This window comes from Dreissena polymorpha, chromosome 7 (genome assembly GCF_020536995.1).
Source record: "Dreissena polymorpha isolate Duluth1 chromosome 7, UMN_Dpol_1.0, whole genome shotgun sequence".
NCBI classification, from domain to species: domain Eukaryota; kingdom Metazoa; phylum Mollusca; class Bivalvia; order Myida; family Dreissenidae; genus Dreissena; species Dreissena polymorpha.
The window spans coordinates 64,903,036-64,918,296 of NC_068361.1; the positions used below are offsets into that span (position 1 = coordinate 64,903,036).

The 15,261-nt window shown below is 32.8% G+C and overlaps 1 protein-coding gene across 2 annotated transcripts in view; it reads left to right on the plus strand.

The window, feature by feature from the left end:
• LOC127838262 (adhesion G protein-coupled receptor L3-like) overlaps nucleotides 1-10,530 on the plus strand; it is a 16,072-nt gene extending 5,542 nt beyond the window's left edge. For both annotated transcript variants that reach the window (XM_052365889.1, XM_052365888.1), the window contains 21 exons: nucleotides 269-376; nucleotides 555-646; nucleotides 997-1,197; nucleotides 1,427-1,498; nucleotides 1,679-1,931; nucleotides 2,309-2,390; nucleotides 2,619-2,727; nucleotides 2,843-2,886; nucleotides 3,012-3,135; nucleotides 5,691-5,794; nucleotides 7,040-7,142; nucleotides 7,342-7,492; nucleotides 7,698-7,767; nucleotides 7,879-7,945; nucleotides 8,054-8,139; nucleotides 8,394-8,520; nucleotides 8,646-8,687; nucleotides 8,802-8,870; nucleotides 8,994-9,033; nucleotides 9,239-9,282; nucleotides 9,483-10,530. In XM_052365889.1, the coding sequence (XP_052221849.1) occupies nucleotides 269-376; nucleotides 555-646; nucleotides 997-1,197; nucleotides 1,427-1,498; nucleotides 1,679-1,931; nucleotides 2,309-2,390; nucleotides 2,619-2,727; nucleotides 2,843-2,886; nucleotides 3,012-3,135; nucleotides 5,691-5,794; nucleotides 7,040-7,142; nucleotides 7,342-7,492; nucleotides 7,698-7,767; nucleotides 7,879-7,945; nucleotides 8,054-8,139; nucleotides 8,394-8,520; nucleotides 8,646-8,687; nucleotides 8,802-8,870; nucleotides 8,994-9,033; nucleotides 9,239-9,282; nucleotides 9,483-9,728 (2,234 nt within the window). In that variant the 3' untranslated portion in view covers nucleotides 9,729-10,530. The remainder of the gene's footprint in view (nucleotides 1-268; nucleotides 377-554; nucleotides 647-996; nucleotides 1,198-1,426; nucleotides 1,499-1,678; nucleotides 1,932-2,308; nucleotides 2,391-2,618; nucleotides 2,728-2,842; nucleotides 2,887-3,011; nucleotides 3,136-5,690; nucleotides 5,795-7,039; nucleotides 7,143-7,341; nucleotides 7,493-7,697; nucleotides 7,768-7,878; nucleotides 7,946-8,053; nucleotides 8,140-8,393; nucleotides 8,521-8,645; nucleotides 8,688-8,801; nucleotides 8,871-8,993; nucleotides 9,034-9,238; nucleotides 9,283-9,482) is intronic.
• Nucleotides 10,531-15,261: the final 4,731 nt, after the last annotated feature.

Here is a 15,261-nt window from a genome sequence, read left to right on the forward strand (position 1 = left end):
GTGCCAGGCTGTCTTGCAATTTATAAATGACCCTTTTCTATGATATGGTTTCTTCCCTCGGATGTTGTAGACGTTTCACTTGATTTAAACCATAAAGAAATAACTTTCGTAGTTAAATAGTAATTTGTGTATGGTTTAATCATTAAATCACCAATATTCGATTGAATGAATGTTAATGCAAGTTAATTACATGAAACATTAGTTTTCTATGCACCGATAATTTAATAATACTGCATTAGCGTATGTACATATGGGCATTGTGTATCAGAGCAAAAGAAAGTTGTATGTCCGAACAATGTTGATAGTCGCGGAACAGAATGGAAGGAAGTTATTGAAGGTGCAACTCGTTTACAACAATGTGCCGAGGGATTCGAAGGTTGGACGACTGTATACCTACAAATCATCATAATATTTCTTTAATAGTGTCTTTGATTTATAAAATACTTTAAAGTATATGATATTATTTTCTGACTTTGTTTGGAAGAGTAAATAATATAATTATAACAAACCTGAAAAGTATATGGTTGTGGATCGTTCAAATGTTCTTATTCCAGGTAATGTTACCAGAACTTGTTTATCTGATGGAACCTGGCAACGTTCACAGTACAACTGTGTCAGGAAGGATGTCGCAACTGTTGCAAAAATGGTGAGCAATGTAACGTTTAAAATATTTAGGTGCTTATATATATAATGATGGATGTAATCATTATTATATAATCAATATTATATAATAAATCTGACTAAAGAAAGATTATTTAAGTGACATGATTAGAATGGTTAAAATCACATCTTTGTTCTCGCATCATAAAAATATTAATTGTCAATGTTTTAGTGTAAAATATGTAAGAGTGTTGGTATGTTTAAGCGAGCTTGATACTCTGGCTCCTTTTTGGAAACAATCATTATTTTATCATATGTTGCATACAAAGAGTTATATACTTGTTTATGAAGTACATTCAATGCAATGTATTCCTTCTTGTCATTACCTGTCTTCAGGTCAAAGCATTTGAAATAAATGTCACTGCTGACACTGTCAGCAATGCTTTGGGACAGATTGCTAAAGTCAGTAGTAATGAAGAAGCAGACAATACTTCAGAACCCCTAACTGATGCTGAGATAACAATTTTGGCAATAAGTTTGAATGAAGTAGCTGACATTGTTTCGAACAATAGCTTACCGACTTCAGAAGTGGTTAAGGTATACATATTGTTATTAATTTAAAACTAATTAAAATATTGTGTTTGTTATTTTTTTTTTGGAACAGGAATTAAATAAAATACAGTTTGGAAAACTGAGCACAGTTGTTTCAATATACAAAATGCAATACTGTGAAATAACGTAACGAAGTCAGCTGTTTATGGTACTGGGTTGTTACTTTATTGCGATATGAAAATGAAAATACAGTGTTTGTGTCTGTTTTCTGCAGGCATTTTTCCAGTCTGTTAGTAATCTTGTAGACGAACGAAATAAAGAATCCTGGGAGACCATGAAGCAAAGTGTAAGCAAAACCAGTTTCAATATGTTCTAGTCGTATACCGACTCGACTTCAAAAACATGTATTCAACTTAAATTATGATAATGCATTCGTAATTTCCTTTACATTCGGAGAGTATACACAAAACTATAACATCCTTTAAGGGTGTCCTTTTAACATGTATAATACTGTTATTATTTGCAGAAAAGTACTGGTGGTGAAAACATGTTGGCGTCTGTTGATAAAATTGGAGTCGCCCTAAGAGAGAAAGTTCAGTCAGGCGAGGCAGGTGTAACAAACATTACAATTGTGCAACGAAACGTCGCACTTGAGGTAAAACAAGTACTTATGCAAGATATAATATTTCCGTACGCAGACATTAAGACAGACCATCAAGATGAGCATAATTGGGCGAAAACCTCTGCGAGTAGAATTCGACTTGATGCAAAGGCAATGGGTTGGTACATAATTTGAGTTTTATTTCAATAGTTAAAAATTATATTTCATAATATTTCCGTGAGCATGCGATGACTATATTTCATACTATATAAATAAGAGGTTGCAAATATGACGTCTAACGGTTACATATGATCGTTCGTAAATTGATGCATACATATAAATAAACTTATGCTTTCATGAATTTCTTCCAGATATAGTTTCTGGACTCATTGTTTGCTATATTTATCAGTACTTGACAAGTTTGAATTGATCAATTCGATAGCATATGAATTAAATGTTTTTGCTAGTCGTCTTACTATTTGAATATGTTACTTATTCTATAGGTAAGCCAAATATTTATTGTTTTCTGAGTGGCCCTGTTAATTGTATTTACAGGTGATAACCAGGTTACTGTGACAGCTGTGATTTTTAAAGAAATGAGCCATGTTTTGCCAAATATTTCCTATACAAATACAGGGTATTGTAACTTATTCAAAGTACAATTTGTGTATGTTTGATATATTGTTCGTTGGACTGTTGTTTAAGGAACGTTATGCGTTTATGACCAAACCTTACCATCTGCAAATATAAGCAAATACAGCAATATGAGAGATGACAATACTAGCCAATAAAGTTATGTTAACTTCACAAAGAATTTAATACATGACAATTACTATATTAACACACGTAATGTCGTTATGTATAGATCGAAGACACACAATCAGCAAATAAACGGTCCCATTCTTTCACTTTCTCTCTCCAATTACTCCGGGAAACTGGATCCGCTAGTGTTGCTTACATTTGAACTAAAGAAGGTAACTATTCGTTGTATAAGCGTATATGTATTACATATATAAACATGATTAAAGCCTTTCATATTTCAATACTTAGTGTAAAGTGAAAATATTTTAGCGGCTCTGTCACTTTCAGGCAAACCTCACAAGCCCTCTGTGCAGTTATTGGAAGTATGGAAGGTACTTTAACCATTATTAAATCAATTTAATATTTACCAGTGAACATATTGAATTACATTTTGGACAAAACGCACATATGGCATGAGCATGCAGCAAAGCCTTGTTATGATTGTTTGTGTATTTAGAAACAATCAAACAGGCTATTGGGCCAGTGACGGATGCGTGTTGCACACGTCTGATGAAATCAGAACTGTTTGTCAGTGCGATCACCTCACTAATTTTGCAGTCCTTATGAGTCCTTTCGTTGAGGTACGTATTTAGTTGTGTTTTTTTAATCATGCATAATGGAAAATAACACAACAATCAGCGTGTATTAAAAAATGATTCAACAATAATTTAATTTATCCAAACGATTTCACAAAGTAAATTTATACTAAAACAATTTTAACAGTCTAAAATGGATAAACATTGACAAACATGTATAACAATGTTATATTATTTATTTATATATGAATGTATCGTCCAAGTACCTGTTTTGGTGACTCGTCAGATTCAGAGATATTTTTAATATATTGCTAATTCCTTCGTTATATGCTCAAGTATGAGATTTTAGTGCACACAATGACATACTTCATATCAACTAATGCACATGACAATGGATCCCAACTAAAAACAATATAGGACTGATTCTGTAAGTAACAGGAGTATATTTTGTATATATGATTGCTATTAATGGGTTATCAATGTTCAGCACACAGTCACAATATTGTACATGTAATCGAGATTTCCGAAAATGGCATCATTAAGTGCATATTTCAAATCATCGTTATTTATCTCAGGAAGAATTTGTCATACAGATCGTAAAATGACCCAGTACGTAGCTTGGATGATCATTCTTGATTGCATACGCGCCATAACCATGTGAATAGAAAACGTGTAATTTAGTTATACTATATTAATAGAGATATGTTTTGATACAATACAAACAGGCCTTTGTAAAGAATGTGCATTTATCCACAATCTGAAATTTCCTCACATAATGTACAGATCAGTTAATACGGCACAATAACTAAATGTTTTTTTCCAAATATAAAAAGTTGTCAGAATCGGCCAATAAGAATTCTTCTCATTGAGTCTCGGCAAAGTTTACACAGTTTGTTTTACGAATTATAAATTTTATTTCGTAAATTGGACTAAATACGGTAGTTAACTTAGCACACTAGAAATTAATACTAAACTTTTAATTCTACCACTATATCTATTTACGTAATTAGATCTTTTGATCCCGATTCAATTAACTAAGTATTGACAGATGAAAGAACCTTAATTGGACATACACTAAACGAAACTTTATTCGGTTCATCCTTTGTGTAAAATGTACAAATGAACCATTTAAAATAACATTCGCGAAACAGATTATTATCGGCGTTTTTCAATGATGGGTTGAAATAACATTAACAATCTACGATTTCAAAGAAAAACTATATGTTAAAACAGAATATTTGTATTTAAAAAGTAGTTTACAGTCTGTGTAGGTCATTAAGTAACAAATATATCATCGTTTTAATAATTTAGTGGTTAGGTTACCTTTCTTGAAATCATTTACTTATGGTCAAGCCCAGGTATAGAAAACAAACTGGAAAATAAGTTTTCCGTTCTTTGAATATTACCCTCCAAACAACGAAAAATAAAGATTCCGAAGGCGTTTACCTCTTATACGTATCAGTGATTGACACATATAGTTATACATATGCAGCTCAAATTGTGTCCCCATGCGTCATCAACATTTTCACCGGAAATTACATTCAAACAAAACTTACTCGTGTTCTTTTTGAGTGAATACGGACAGTTCAATAAAAAAAGGAAATGCATTGTAATTAATTGCGTTGTTGCGATGCATGCTTAATATTTAAAAAAATATGTGTAAATACAGACAGACAGACAGACAGACAGACAGACAGACACACAGACACACAGACACAAACATATAGACAGACAGACAGTTTATTCAGACTTATACAATAGTACATCGTCTTCATACTAGAATATACAAATTATTTTCTGTCACGTGAATACAAATAATAACATAACATAATGTAACATAAAAGTTACATAAACACTTCAAATACGAAATAAACAATATATTGAAGAACAAGTAATTTCGATCGAGCGGTGATGAAATCTATTACACAGAATTATTAAGGATCTTATTTCTAAAAACTAAAGCTTCTTTTATATATGTGCTAAAAATGTTTTCCGCCATTTCCGACTCGTATAATTATTGGAAAACTTTGTACTTATTGTAGACATTTGTTGACGTCAGAAAGACTAAGACTGGCTCACTACAAATAGTGAATTAAAATTGTATGTTACTCGTACCCGTCTTAAATTACATTTTACATACCACTAAAGCATTATAGAGCGCGAAATATGAACGGTCGAAAGTTAAACCGGCAAAGTGGTAAAACTATCTCATTTTTAAAGCGATTTCAGTTCTTTCAATATCAGCAAAGTTATGCTATTTCGATATATTTTACTTGCATAATATTTAATTGATTAATAATGCTTAACTGGTAAAAGCCTCTAAAGACTGAAATGTGCCAGCATTTAACAAATTGAAGCTTAGTCGTACTGAAGCTACATAGCGTTATTGTTATACTAAAAAAACACACTAAATATAACCGAAATCAAACAAAGATATCAAACATATAGATATAGGATATTTGTTAGATTTGGTGGAATATGGACTTTAATTCGCGAGTGATCATATACAAATGATTCACTAGTGGCGCTGGTATCAGTTTTAATTCACTGATATTTCGCTATAAACCATCGGAAAGCATAAAATAAATATTGTTATTTAGGCCGACGCAACGTCTGTACCATTAAGAACGGTATCGACTGTGGGGATAGGGATTTCAATGGCATGTCTACTGATCACCATGTTGACATACATATATCTATGGAGGTAAAGTGTACTTAGATTTGTTGTTATCTAATGGTATATAATTATATATAATTATATATATATTATTTTATTGTCAAATATTACATTGGCATGTGACCATGAAGCATGCATTTTTTTCTGAGATCGTGCACTAAGGATAAACAAGAATATTTCAATCGTTGCCATTAGCGAACGCATGTTGGATTTTAAATCTTAACGCAATTGAATTCTTTCTTTAAAGTGTCCTGTAGTCACTGTTCTAACACTATTCTATTAGAGAAGACAAGTCTCTGAATAATTTCTAAGTGCTATTTATTCTTTTTCTTAAGTAGAGTACAATACCAAGTGATTCATATCTATCAGACTAACAGAATGTTCTCTAGATCTGAGGTGCAGAATCCCCGCTTACAACAAACACACAGCATTTTATTCTCATCAAAATAAACATACAATTTAGATATGTCTTATCCCATTCTTGGTTGGTTGACTGTTTTCTTCGCCCGATTTCCTAAACCCACCCCTTTGAATAACTCTTATAGATTGGATGGATCGCTCATGCCTGTACCACATGTCACAGCAGAAAAGTGCAATATACAGTTATCACGTTTGACCAATATGTTCGTGATGAACATGTGCAGATAATAACCTTTGTGAATAGGAGACCTCATTTCATTAGCATACTTGATCATATAACCAGGTGTTCTCTTATGGACAAAACACATTGGTAATATGAAATCTAACACTTCTATAATCAATTACGTAAACCCCGATACACATAAGATACACATTCAATCCGAACTTGTATTTGTTATGTACATTGGGAAATTGGATATTTCAATTATTTAAATTTCATTATATACCATATCTGAATTGGAACTTGTTATGTACGAGCCGAATTGTAAATCAAGGACTAAGACAAATCAACATATGTTCCCGATAATTGAACTACATTAAAGAAATGAAACCATACCTCCATAATCAATTTTTCAAACTTCATTACATCCTATCCGAAGATTCTATTTCCTAAATTAGTGTATTTATACAACAACAACACAACAACAACAACACAATACTGTACAATGAGCTAAATTCTGTTATTATTTATATATTATTATGTTCATTTATATGTCCCTTTATATATTACAATGTACAATAATGTACATTACGTTACAAAAGTTATCTACTCTAGAATATTAGTTATTATCAAATATAAGATTGCGTAGGCGAAAATATGCCTTTGTCTTTATCATATTATGTTTTATGCAGGTTTCTGAAAAGTGACAGAACAATTCTGCTTTTAAATCTATGTGGCGCTCTGTTGCTGTCCTACATCATATTTGTAGCTGGTGTAGACAAAACTGCAAACAAGGTTTGCTTATTGATATGTACCGTGTGTACATCTTGTGCTTTACGCCGATCAGAGTTGTTTTTTTTTTCGAAACTTTAATTGTTTTGATTTGATTAAAACCTGTATTATTTTATAAAAAAATTTATAATGATAAAATTGAATAAGTTAAGAATTATTTCTAAATACTTTTTTTAAGTTTAACATACTTGTTTTATTACAGGCTCTTTGTGCAACAACCGCGGTATTTCTCCACTACATTTACTTAGTAGTGTTTTGTCTGATGCTGGCGGAAGGTATAGACATAGCCATCATGGTGGTGTACGTGTTCAACACCAAATCAAGATTAAAGCCACTTCTTATTTCAGCATGGGGTAAACGTCAATCGCCATAGTGTATTATTTTAAGCACGAAAAAAAACGTCGAATAATATTTACATTAATTACTTACCATTATTCCAATGTATTTACAGTCTTGTTATTATAATTGATTAATATATGATGTCCACCAGATTAGATCAAGCTGGGTTAAGTTATGTGAACATAGAAATACATTTATTGTTTCACATGTTTGTTACAGTTGCTCCAGCAGTGATAGTCGCTATTAGTCTGCTGTCAACACAGGTCAATGGCTATGGAAGCGAACGATTGTAAGTTTATGGGTTTTTGTTTGCTTGATAATAAACACCATCACGGTTTCAGATCATTGCTTTTTATTTAAGATATCCGGATTATATTATTGGTTTGTTTTTATATTTTAGTTGTTGGCTGTCTTTGGAGCGTGGTCTGATATGGGCCTTTGTTGCTCCTGCTCTTCTGATTATACTGGTAATACCAATTTCACCACAATTCACGTTTATGAATCTGTAATACTATCACGGCATTTTATTATAGAAATATCATTTGAACTATTTGCGGTGTTGCTTTTTCTTGCAGACGAACACTATGTGTTTGGTTCTCGTAATGAGGAACATGTTTCAGATGAAGGCCATGGAAAGTAAGACATCAACGGAAAAGATAAAGTATGTTAAATGCTTTCAGATATGTTTAATTATTATTGTTTGTAAAGCACATTAATATGTTAATAAAGAACATAAAGACCTTTTCCAGTGAAAACGGATTTGCGTGTATGCATCCATGGAAACATATTTAGATCGATAGCAATGACGTATAATTCTCATTTTCCAAAATACATTCTGACATTATTTGTTTTGTTTTTTGAAAACTTACCCTGTGCATCATTATTGTCTGCTAAAACAAATGAATTTTGTTTAAGAACAAGCCTGCGTTCCCTGTGCGTTCTCGTGCCTCTGATGGGCGTCTCCTGGATACTCGGCATCTTCTACGTCAACAAGTCTGCTGCAGTTATGCAATACCTATTTGCCTTGTTCAACGGATTGCAGGTAGCTTTGACAAACTGTAACAAGCACCAAATCTAATTTAAATTACTATTGCATGTTTAAAACGTACATATATTTTGTAACAGCCTCTGTGTATTGGTTTATTTGTTTTTCTTACTTGTTTTCAGGGCTTGTTTATCTTCATATTCCATTGCATTTTCAACCAACAGGTATGTTTATTTCTGTTTGATTCCTATCCAATCAAACATTAGTAGCACTTTAACTTTTACATTTGTATTGATTTATGTTGTTTTTTGGGTGTTGTTGACACACGTCTTTTACAGGTCAGAACAGCATTAAGAAACGAGTACAACAAACGAGAAAACTTGAAATCGATTGAAAGATCAACATCGGTAACATAACTTTGAAATGTATTTCTCTATGCTATGGTTACCTATTCTAAAATAGTAGACTAGGTTTATATTAGTATATGCTATATCACTGTTATTAAATCATTGTAATTTATTCACGTTTAGCAAAAGACGAGCAAGTTCAAAAAGAGCTTCAAGAATAGCTGTAAGTAGATACTTTTAATTGTTTATTGCCAATAATTATGTAAAGAAAACGTATATTTATTGAGATGTTACTGGATGATTTGCAATATATTCATTTGGTACTGCATCTGAAAATGGCTTCAGTCAAATTGAATAACCCGTAGCACGATTGCTTTTACTTTTTATACCCATTTGCAAAATACCAAGACATCGAATTTCCATTTCAGTACAAACGCATTCTGAAAACGTATCATCTACCAGTCAGCAAGAGGTATCAGTTTAATTTCTTTATATGCCAGTTTCGATCATGCAATAATTCGGTCCAAGCCGTCGCTAAAACGTTTAACTTGAGCAATTGCGCATGTGGATAAATGTGTGACGCACATGCTAATAGTTATGCATATTGTATTTTCACATAATATTATTGACCACGTCCTTAATAAACGTCTTACAATCCATGTTTTATCGAAGGTATCTGAAGAAACTACGGTGGGGTCCCAAATGCATGTCTACTCTAAACTGCGTGAAAAAATATTTCCCACGAAGAAAAGCAATCTCACTGACAAGAAATGCGAAGATCCGGTTCCCTTCTCACGTGAATCCTCGTCAGGATTTGCAAATGTTGTCCTCCGGGCTGTACGGTTCACAGACAGGTACTCCCGCATGGAAAGAAGCCATTCGACTAAGAGTTCCAATAAGACTGTCACAACAGTGTGAGACTCTCAACGAATATTGTGTTTCTAACTTGAAATCCTAATGGATAAATTACATGACAAAAAATTAATACACATACCAATCATAGCTAAAGTTTAAACATCAAACGAAGTTAATTTTAGATAACTTTGATCATACCAGTAACTTAGCGGTTTATTTAAAAAGCGAGTGAAAAACAAAGACACACTTTTTTAAATAAACTATTGTTAATAGGTTTATCCACTGTGTTGTCATTTGCCAATTTCTAACAGCCCCAGTCACGTGTACACACGAGCTAGCATTACTCTAGTTCTATTTACGTGTATTTCTATGTAGGAAAATGTGACCGTTGACTTATCATTTTTATTTCTAGTTCATAAATGGACACACTTTACTTTTCGGTTTCATCTCTGGTCGATTATCATTTAACGACGCTATTGTCATTATCTTTACGATTAAATGTTCATTTTAAACTGCTGACATGACAGGTTTAAGCGTGTATATTCTTCGTTGCATTTTATTTTTAACATGATTCATTATAAATCTTTATTTCGTGTAACCGTTAATAAAAGTTTAGTACGTAAACAAGATAACCTTCACAGTGTCTCATAATGGCGCACTTACCGACTTCGCTACTTCTGTCTCTTTAGTATGCATGTACTGAGCGCAATACGATTGTGCGATAGGCGAGAATCTCTAAATGTATTAAAATTAAATTAAGGCTTTGAGTTAAAACTGTCAACTGAAACCCAAAAAACAAAAACAATCATATTGTGCGTTCTATATGTTTTGATTCGATTGTGTGGCGAAATTCGGTAAAGCCTTATTGCTACAGGATAAACAATCGCTGCAATATTGCTAATACACGCTAAACGTGTAACGTCCAATATACGATTTATTTAGTGAGTATCGTTAACCTTTAATTAATGGGATGTCTCTGTTTGACAAAAAGGGTTTGTGCGAACTATACCTAGCTTTTTTTATATAACTTTGATATAAAGTTAAGTATCTAAATTGCAATCAATTTATATGATACGAAAATATTGGAATTCAACACCTGTATATTATGCGTAAAAAATGAAACATTATATATAGTTCTTTGATATTGTACGGGTATTGCTCTTTCGTCGGGAAGTATTATCCTAGTCCGAAGGCGGAGGGATATTATTATAGTGTTGTCCGTCCGTCCCTTTCTCGCAAACGGACGGACAACGCCATAACAATATCGCTCCGCCGTCGGCCTATGATTATAGTTACAAAGTTCGTTTTTCACAAACTTGTTAGGGCTATATCTCAGAACCTATATACTAATTCCACATGTAACTTCATGGTTGTAGAGATATCAATGAAGAGAAGTGTATGATGTCCGTCTGTTACAAAGTCCGTATTTCACAAACGTGTTAGGGCTATATCTCAGAACCTATATAATTATTCCACACGAGACTACATGGTTTGCTAGATATTTATAATGATAAGTATAATGCTCATGTACCAAAACCCTACAATTTATAAAATAAGAATGATTACCTTATGTGTTTTTGTATGATGTCTGCTTGTAACAAACATTTCAGGTCTGAATCTCAGAAACAAATGTCTTTAATATTCAGCGTTATTGCATAGGCAGCTTAATTGTAAAGCTCAGGTGTCAATGAAGTACACTTTTATAAGCCTTGTGAAGAGTGTAAAAAGATCAGAAACATAACAATGTCATTCGCATAAAAACTGTATGCCCTATTACTAAACATTCGATACAGGATGCACATTTGACAGTCATAGTTACATGTATTATCATAAACAAACTCTCAGTAATTTAGTTTACTACTATTAACACTTCAATTATATTGTTTGTGTGTAGGTAAACGTCCTAGAAAACTAATAAGGATGCGAATTCGGATTCCATAAAAAAAGCTAGCTGAAATAGTTTCCGTTGGACACTTATAGTCTTGGTTCGCAGGCACCACAAAATCCGCTTAAGTTAAAATATTAAGTCTAAATTTATTGTTCTTGCCATCGAATAGAAAAAATATTAGAATCACATTACAATATTGTTTGTTTGCTTTTTATTGGACTTTACTTTAGAATTGATCCACTATTCCTCGTACTCTTTAAATCTTTTATGAAAAATTAAACTAGCACGCATTGATATTTATATTAACAACTGGATTTTCAAGATTGATATTATGTTGTTTCTCATTTGTGCAATCTGTTGAACAATAAATTGTACGTCTTATTTAAAAAAAACATTATATCAATTAAATAGTCGACTTGATAGTGTTCAGTGTTGAGCCCACCTAAACTCTGGTGATAATGAATAAATCGTATTTTTTATAAGAAATTAATATTATTTATTGATAAACATTATAGGTAATAAATATGATTTCTTTAAATTATCATTTAAGTTTTGCCATCTTTATATCTGATTTTCTAATCAATATATTGACTAAACTCATGCCTGTATGCATATGTTTCACGTTACTGTAACCAGTGCCAACCATTCAGTGTTTGACAACCATTCAGTGCGCAAGCGCGAAAACCCCGATTGTAAACAAGAAACATCAATTGCTCTATATCGTGACATAAATACATCTTTTGGGCTTTTGTCCAGCAACACTGGGCGAAAATCGTCTAACTCGGCGTCTACGCACAATATTCGCGACGTCTATGTTGTTTTCGCCGTCACAACGACTGCTATTCTCATTATCTTACAAGAACAATCTACAGTATCGTTAGCTACGAATGATTATTGAAACGTAACATGGTTAGTAGCGATATTCACAAATAGTTAACGAGTCTTACCATACTTACGAGGGCTTATTGAAACGGGCCCCAGACTGCACAATCGTTATGAAAGGTGTATACACTTTGTAAAGATTTTGTGAAGTACAAACTCTTAACAAGAGTGGTTTTAAAGAAATCAAGATAAGTTATTTTGCAGAACGTGATCTAAACAATAATGTCATTTTAACTCTCTAGTGAACTCTGACCACAGGTAGTTGTATATAAAAGGTAAACTTATCATTTTTTAATCCTATCGCGTGAGACTTTAAGGCTGTGTAAGGCTTTAGAGGTGTGTTATCTAATATCTGAAAACGAAAACAAACATCTTTAAGGGGAATTACCTTCAAATTCAGAGTGGAATTACGAAATACCATATAACGAATACATGTAGGTTTACATCTAACAAAAAACCGCATGTAGATAAATTACGTGGACAATTTAAATCGAATTGCGAAATGTTGACATATAGGTACACGTTAATTACCATAATTACAATGCACATTTTAAAGTGTTATCGTGTTCTTTCGATGTCGACTTTACAAAAACACACTTATTAATAGAGTAAAATTTCGGGATATCAGCTTGCATTAATTCAACCAAAAATAAAAGAAAGTGCAAAATAAATCTACTCTTCTAGAACTACTGCTGATCAATACATATAGTGGGATATCGAAATCCCATACATCATTTTTATATATTTTTTTAGAAGTATAGAAAGGAGCATGTTGTTGTTATGTTAATTGTCTAAGTTTATACAACAGCGAATAACTGCAGTGCCTTCAGCGATTGATTGAATCTAAGGTAAGGGCTAAATGGTTGAATAATTATCAAGGAAAAGCCCCCAAACAGTAAGGTTTGCGTTTCAAGAATCACACGAACCTCGGATGTGTTGTTCTCCGATCTTAAGGAGCTACCTTAGTATAGAAAGGAGCATGTTGTTATTATGTTAATTGTCTAAGTTTATACAACAGCGAATAACTGCAGTGCCTTCAGCGATTGATTGAATCTAAGGTAAGGGCTAAATGGTTGAATAATTGTTTAAGGAAAAGCCCCCAAACAGTAAGGTTTGCGTTTCAAGAATCACACGAACCTCGGAATGTGTTGTTCTCCGATCTTAAGGAGCTACCTTACCTGTGTCTTGAAGGCAACCACGTTGATGTTATGTGTGAGGTTTACCTGCTTAACGATATGCGTGCATAAAAGTACCCGAAAACGTACGCAATTATTTTAGTTTTAATTATTTTTTACGGATTTATTCCGAACGTAAGCGTGTTATATTATGCACTATAGCATGCGTTGTAAATTACAAATCGAGTTGACATTCGCATAAGTGAAATATATTGAAAGACCCTACGCACATATAAGTTATCATGACAATTAAAGCAGTTGTAAAAATAAGAAACAAGAGCACCGCATAACGGGTGCCACGCTCATCTACGGGTGCAGTTTTGAATAAATTAAAGCTTGTCAGAATTTTTTTAAAGGTCACAGTGACCTTGACCTTTGACCTAGTGACCCAAAAATGGGTGTGGCGTTTAGGACTTATCAAGGCGCATCTACATATGAAGTTTCAAAGTTGTAGGTGAAAGCAATTTGATTTTAAAGCCAATGTTCAAAACCTTAACAAAATGTTAAAGTGTTAGCACGACGCGGACGGCGGACGTCGGACGGCGGACGGCGGACGGCGGACGACGAGCTGGCTATGACAATACCTCGGGTTTTCTCCGAAAACGCCGAGCTAATAATATAGAGCAAAGGTATTTTTTATTCGCAACGAGTAATAAATCTTTTTCGAATTTTATTTTCCAGCGATGTAAATCAGTTATGGGATGTAAATCATGTTAATTAAATGCCGTATTAAGTATCGCGTGATAGATTAAAATACGTTTTCATATCTTATAAACCATAGTGCAAACTGTCCACAAGCATTTAACAATGGAGTTGCTTACGTCAGACGATATCTAAGATTTGAATCCTTCATAATGAAACATATAGGTTCTCATATTACGTGGTCTATATCAACACCTGAATTTGACAATGCGCTCTGTATTCGATATCTGTAGACGGCCGGGTAAGTATCGAATTGTGTATTTCATTAAGGACTATGAAATACGCAGGTAGGTTTTTGTTATTTACCGAATTCTTCTGAGTTCTACTCTAAATGTAAACCTTATTCTTAAAGGTTATAATAGTGATTCAAATAGTACTCCGGCTAAACCATATAAACTTAATTGTCCATCCTTTCTTAGTTCACTACGAGTTTGTGTCTTTTGATGTTTGTCTTACAAATAAACATAATTCATCTCGCTTCACAAAATTGCCTCCTATATTCAGACAGTTACAATGCGCTTATCATCTTTACACATACTTGTGAAAAGGATTATTTCATTAAATAAGGAAAAGGGTGTCTTTTAAAGCATCATATGTTTAAATTGAATAATTTACTATTAAAACATTTTTTAAAGAGAATTTTAAAAATAAAACAACTTTAAGAAACAAAACGACAATTAGATAAACAGCACCTGAATAGCGTACAAACATCGTACACAATTGATATTGTTTAAACAGGAATGTATTATTAATATGTACACTAAAAGACAAGCATGTTTATCCATCCCTAGCAACGAAGAATTAACATAATCATTTATTTATCAAACTGGATTTGAATAAATCGTAAATAAACAAAAATCGGGTAGTGAATTTTAAATTTTCACATTTTAAATGTTCAAGTTTATTCTCAAGAAATCGAACATTGCAGTAATTATTGTTCGTATCGATG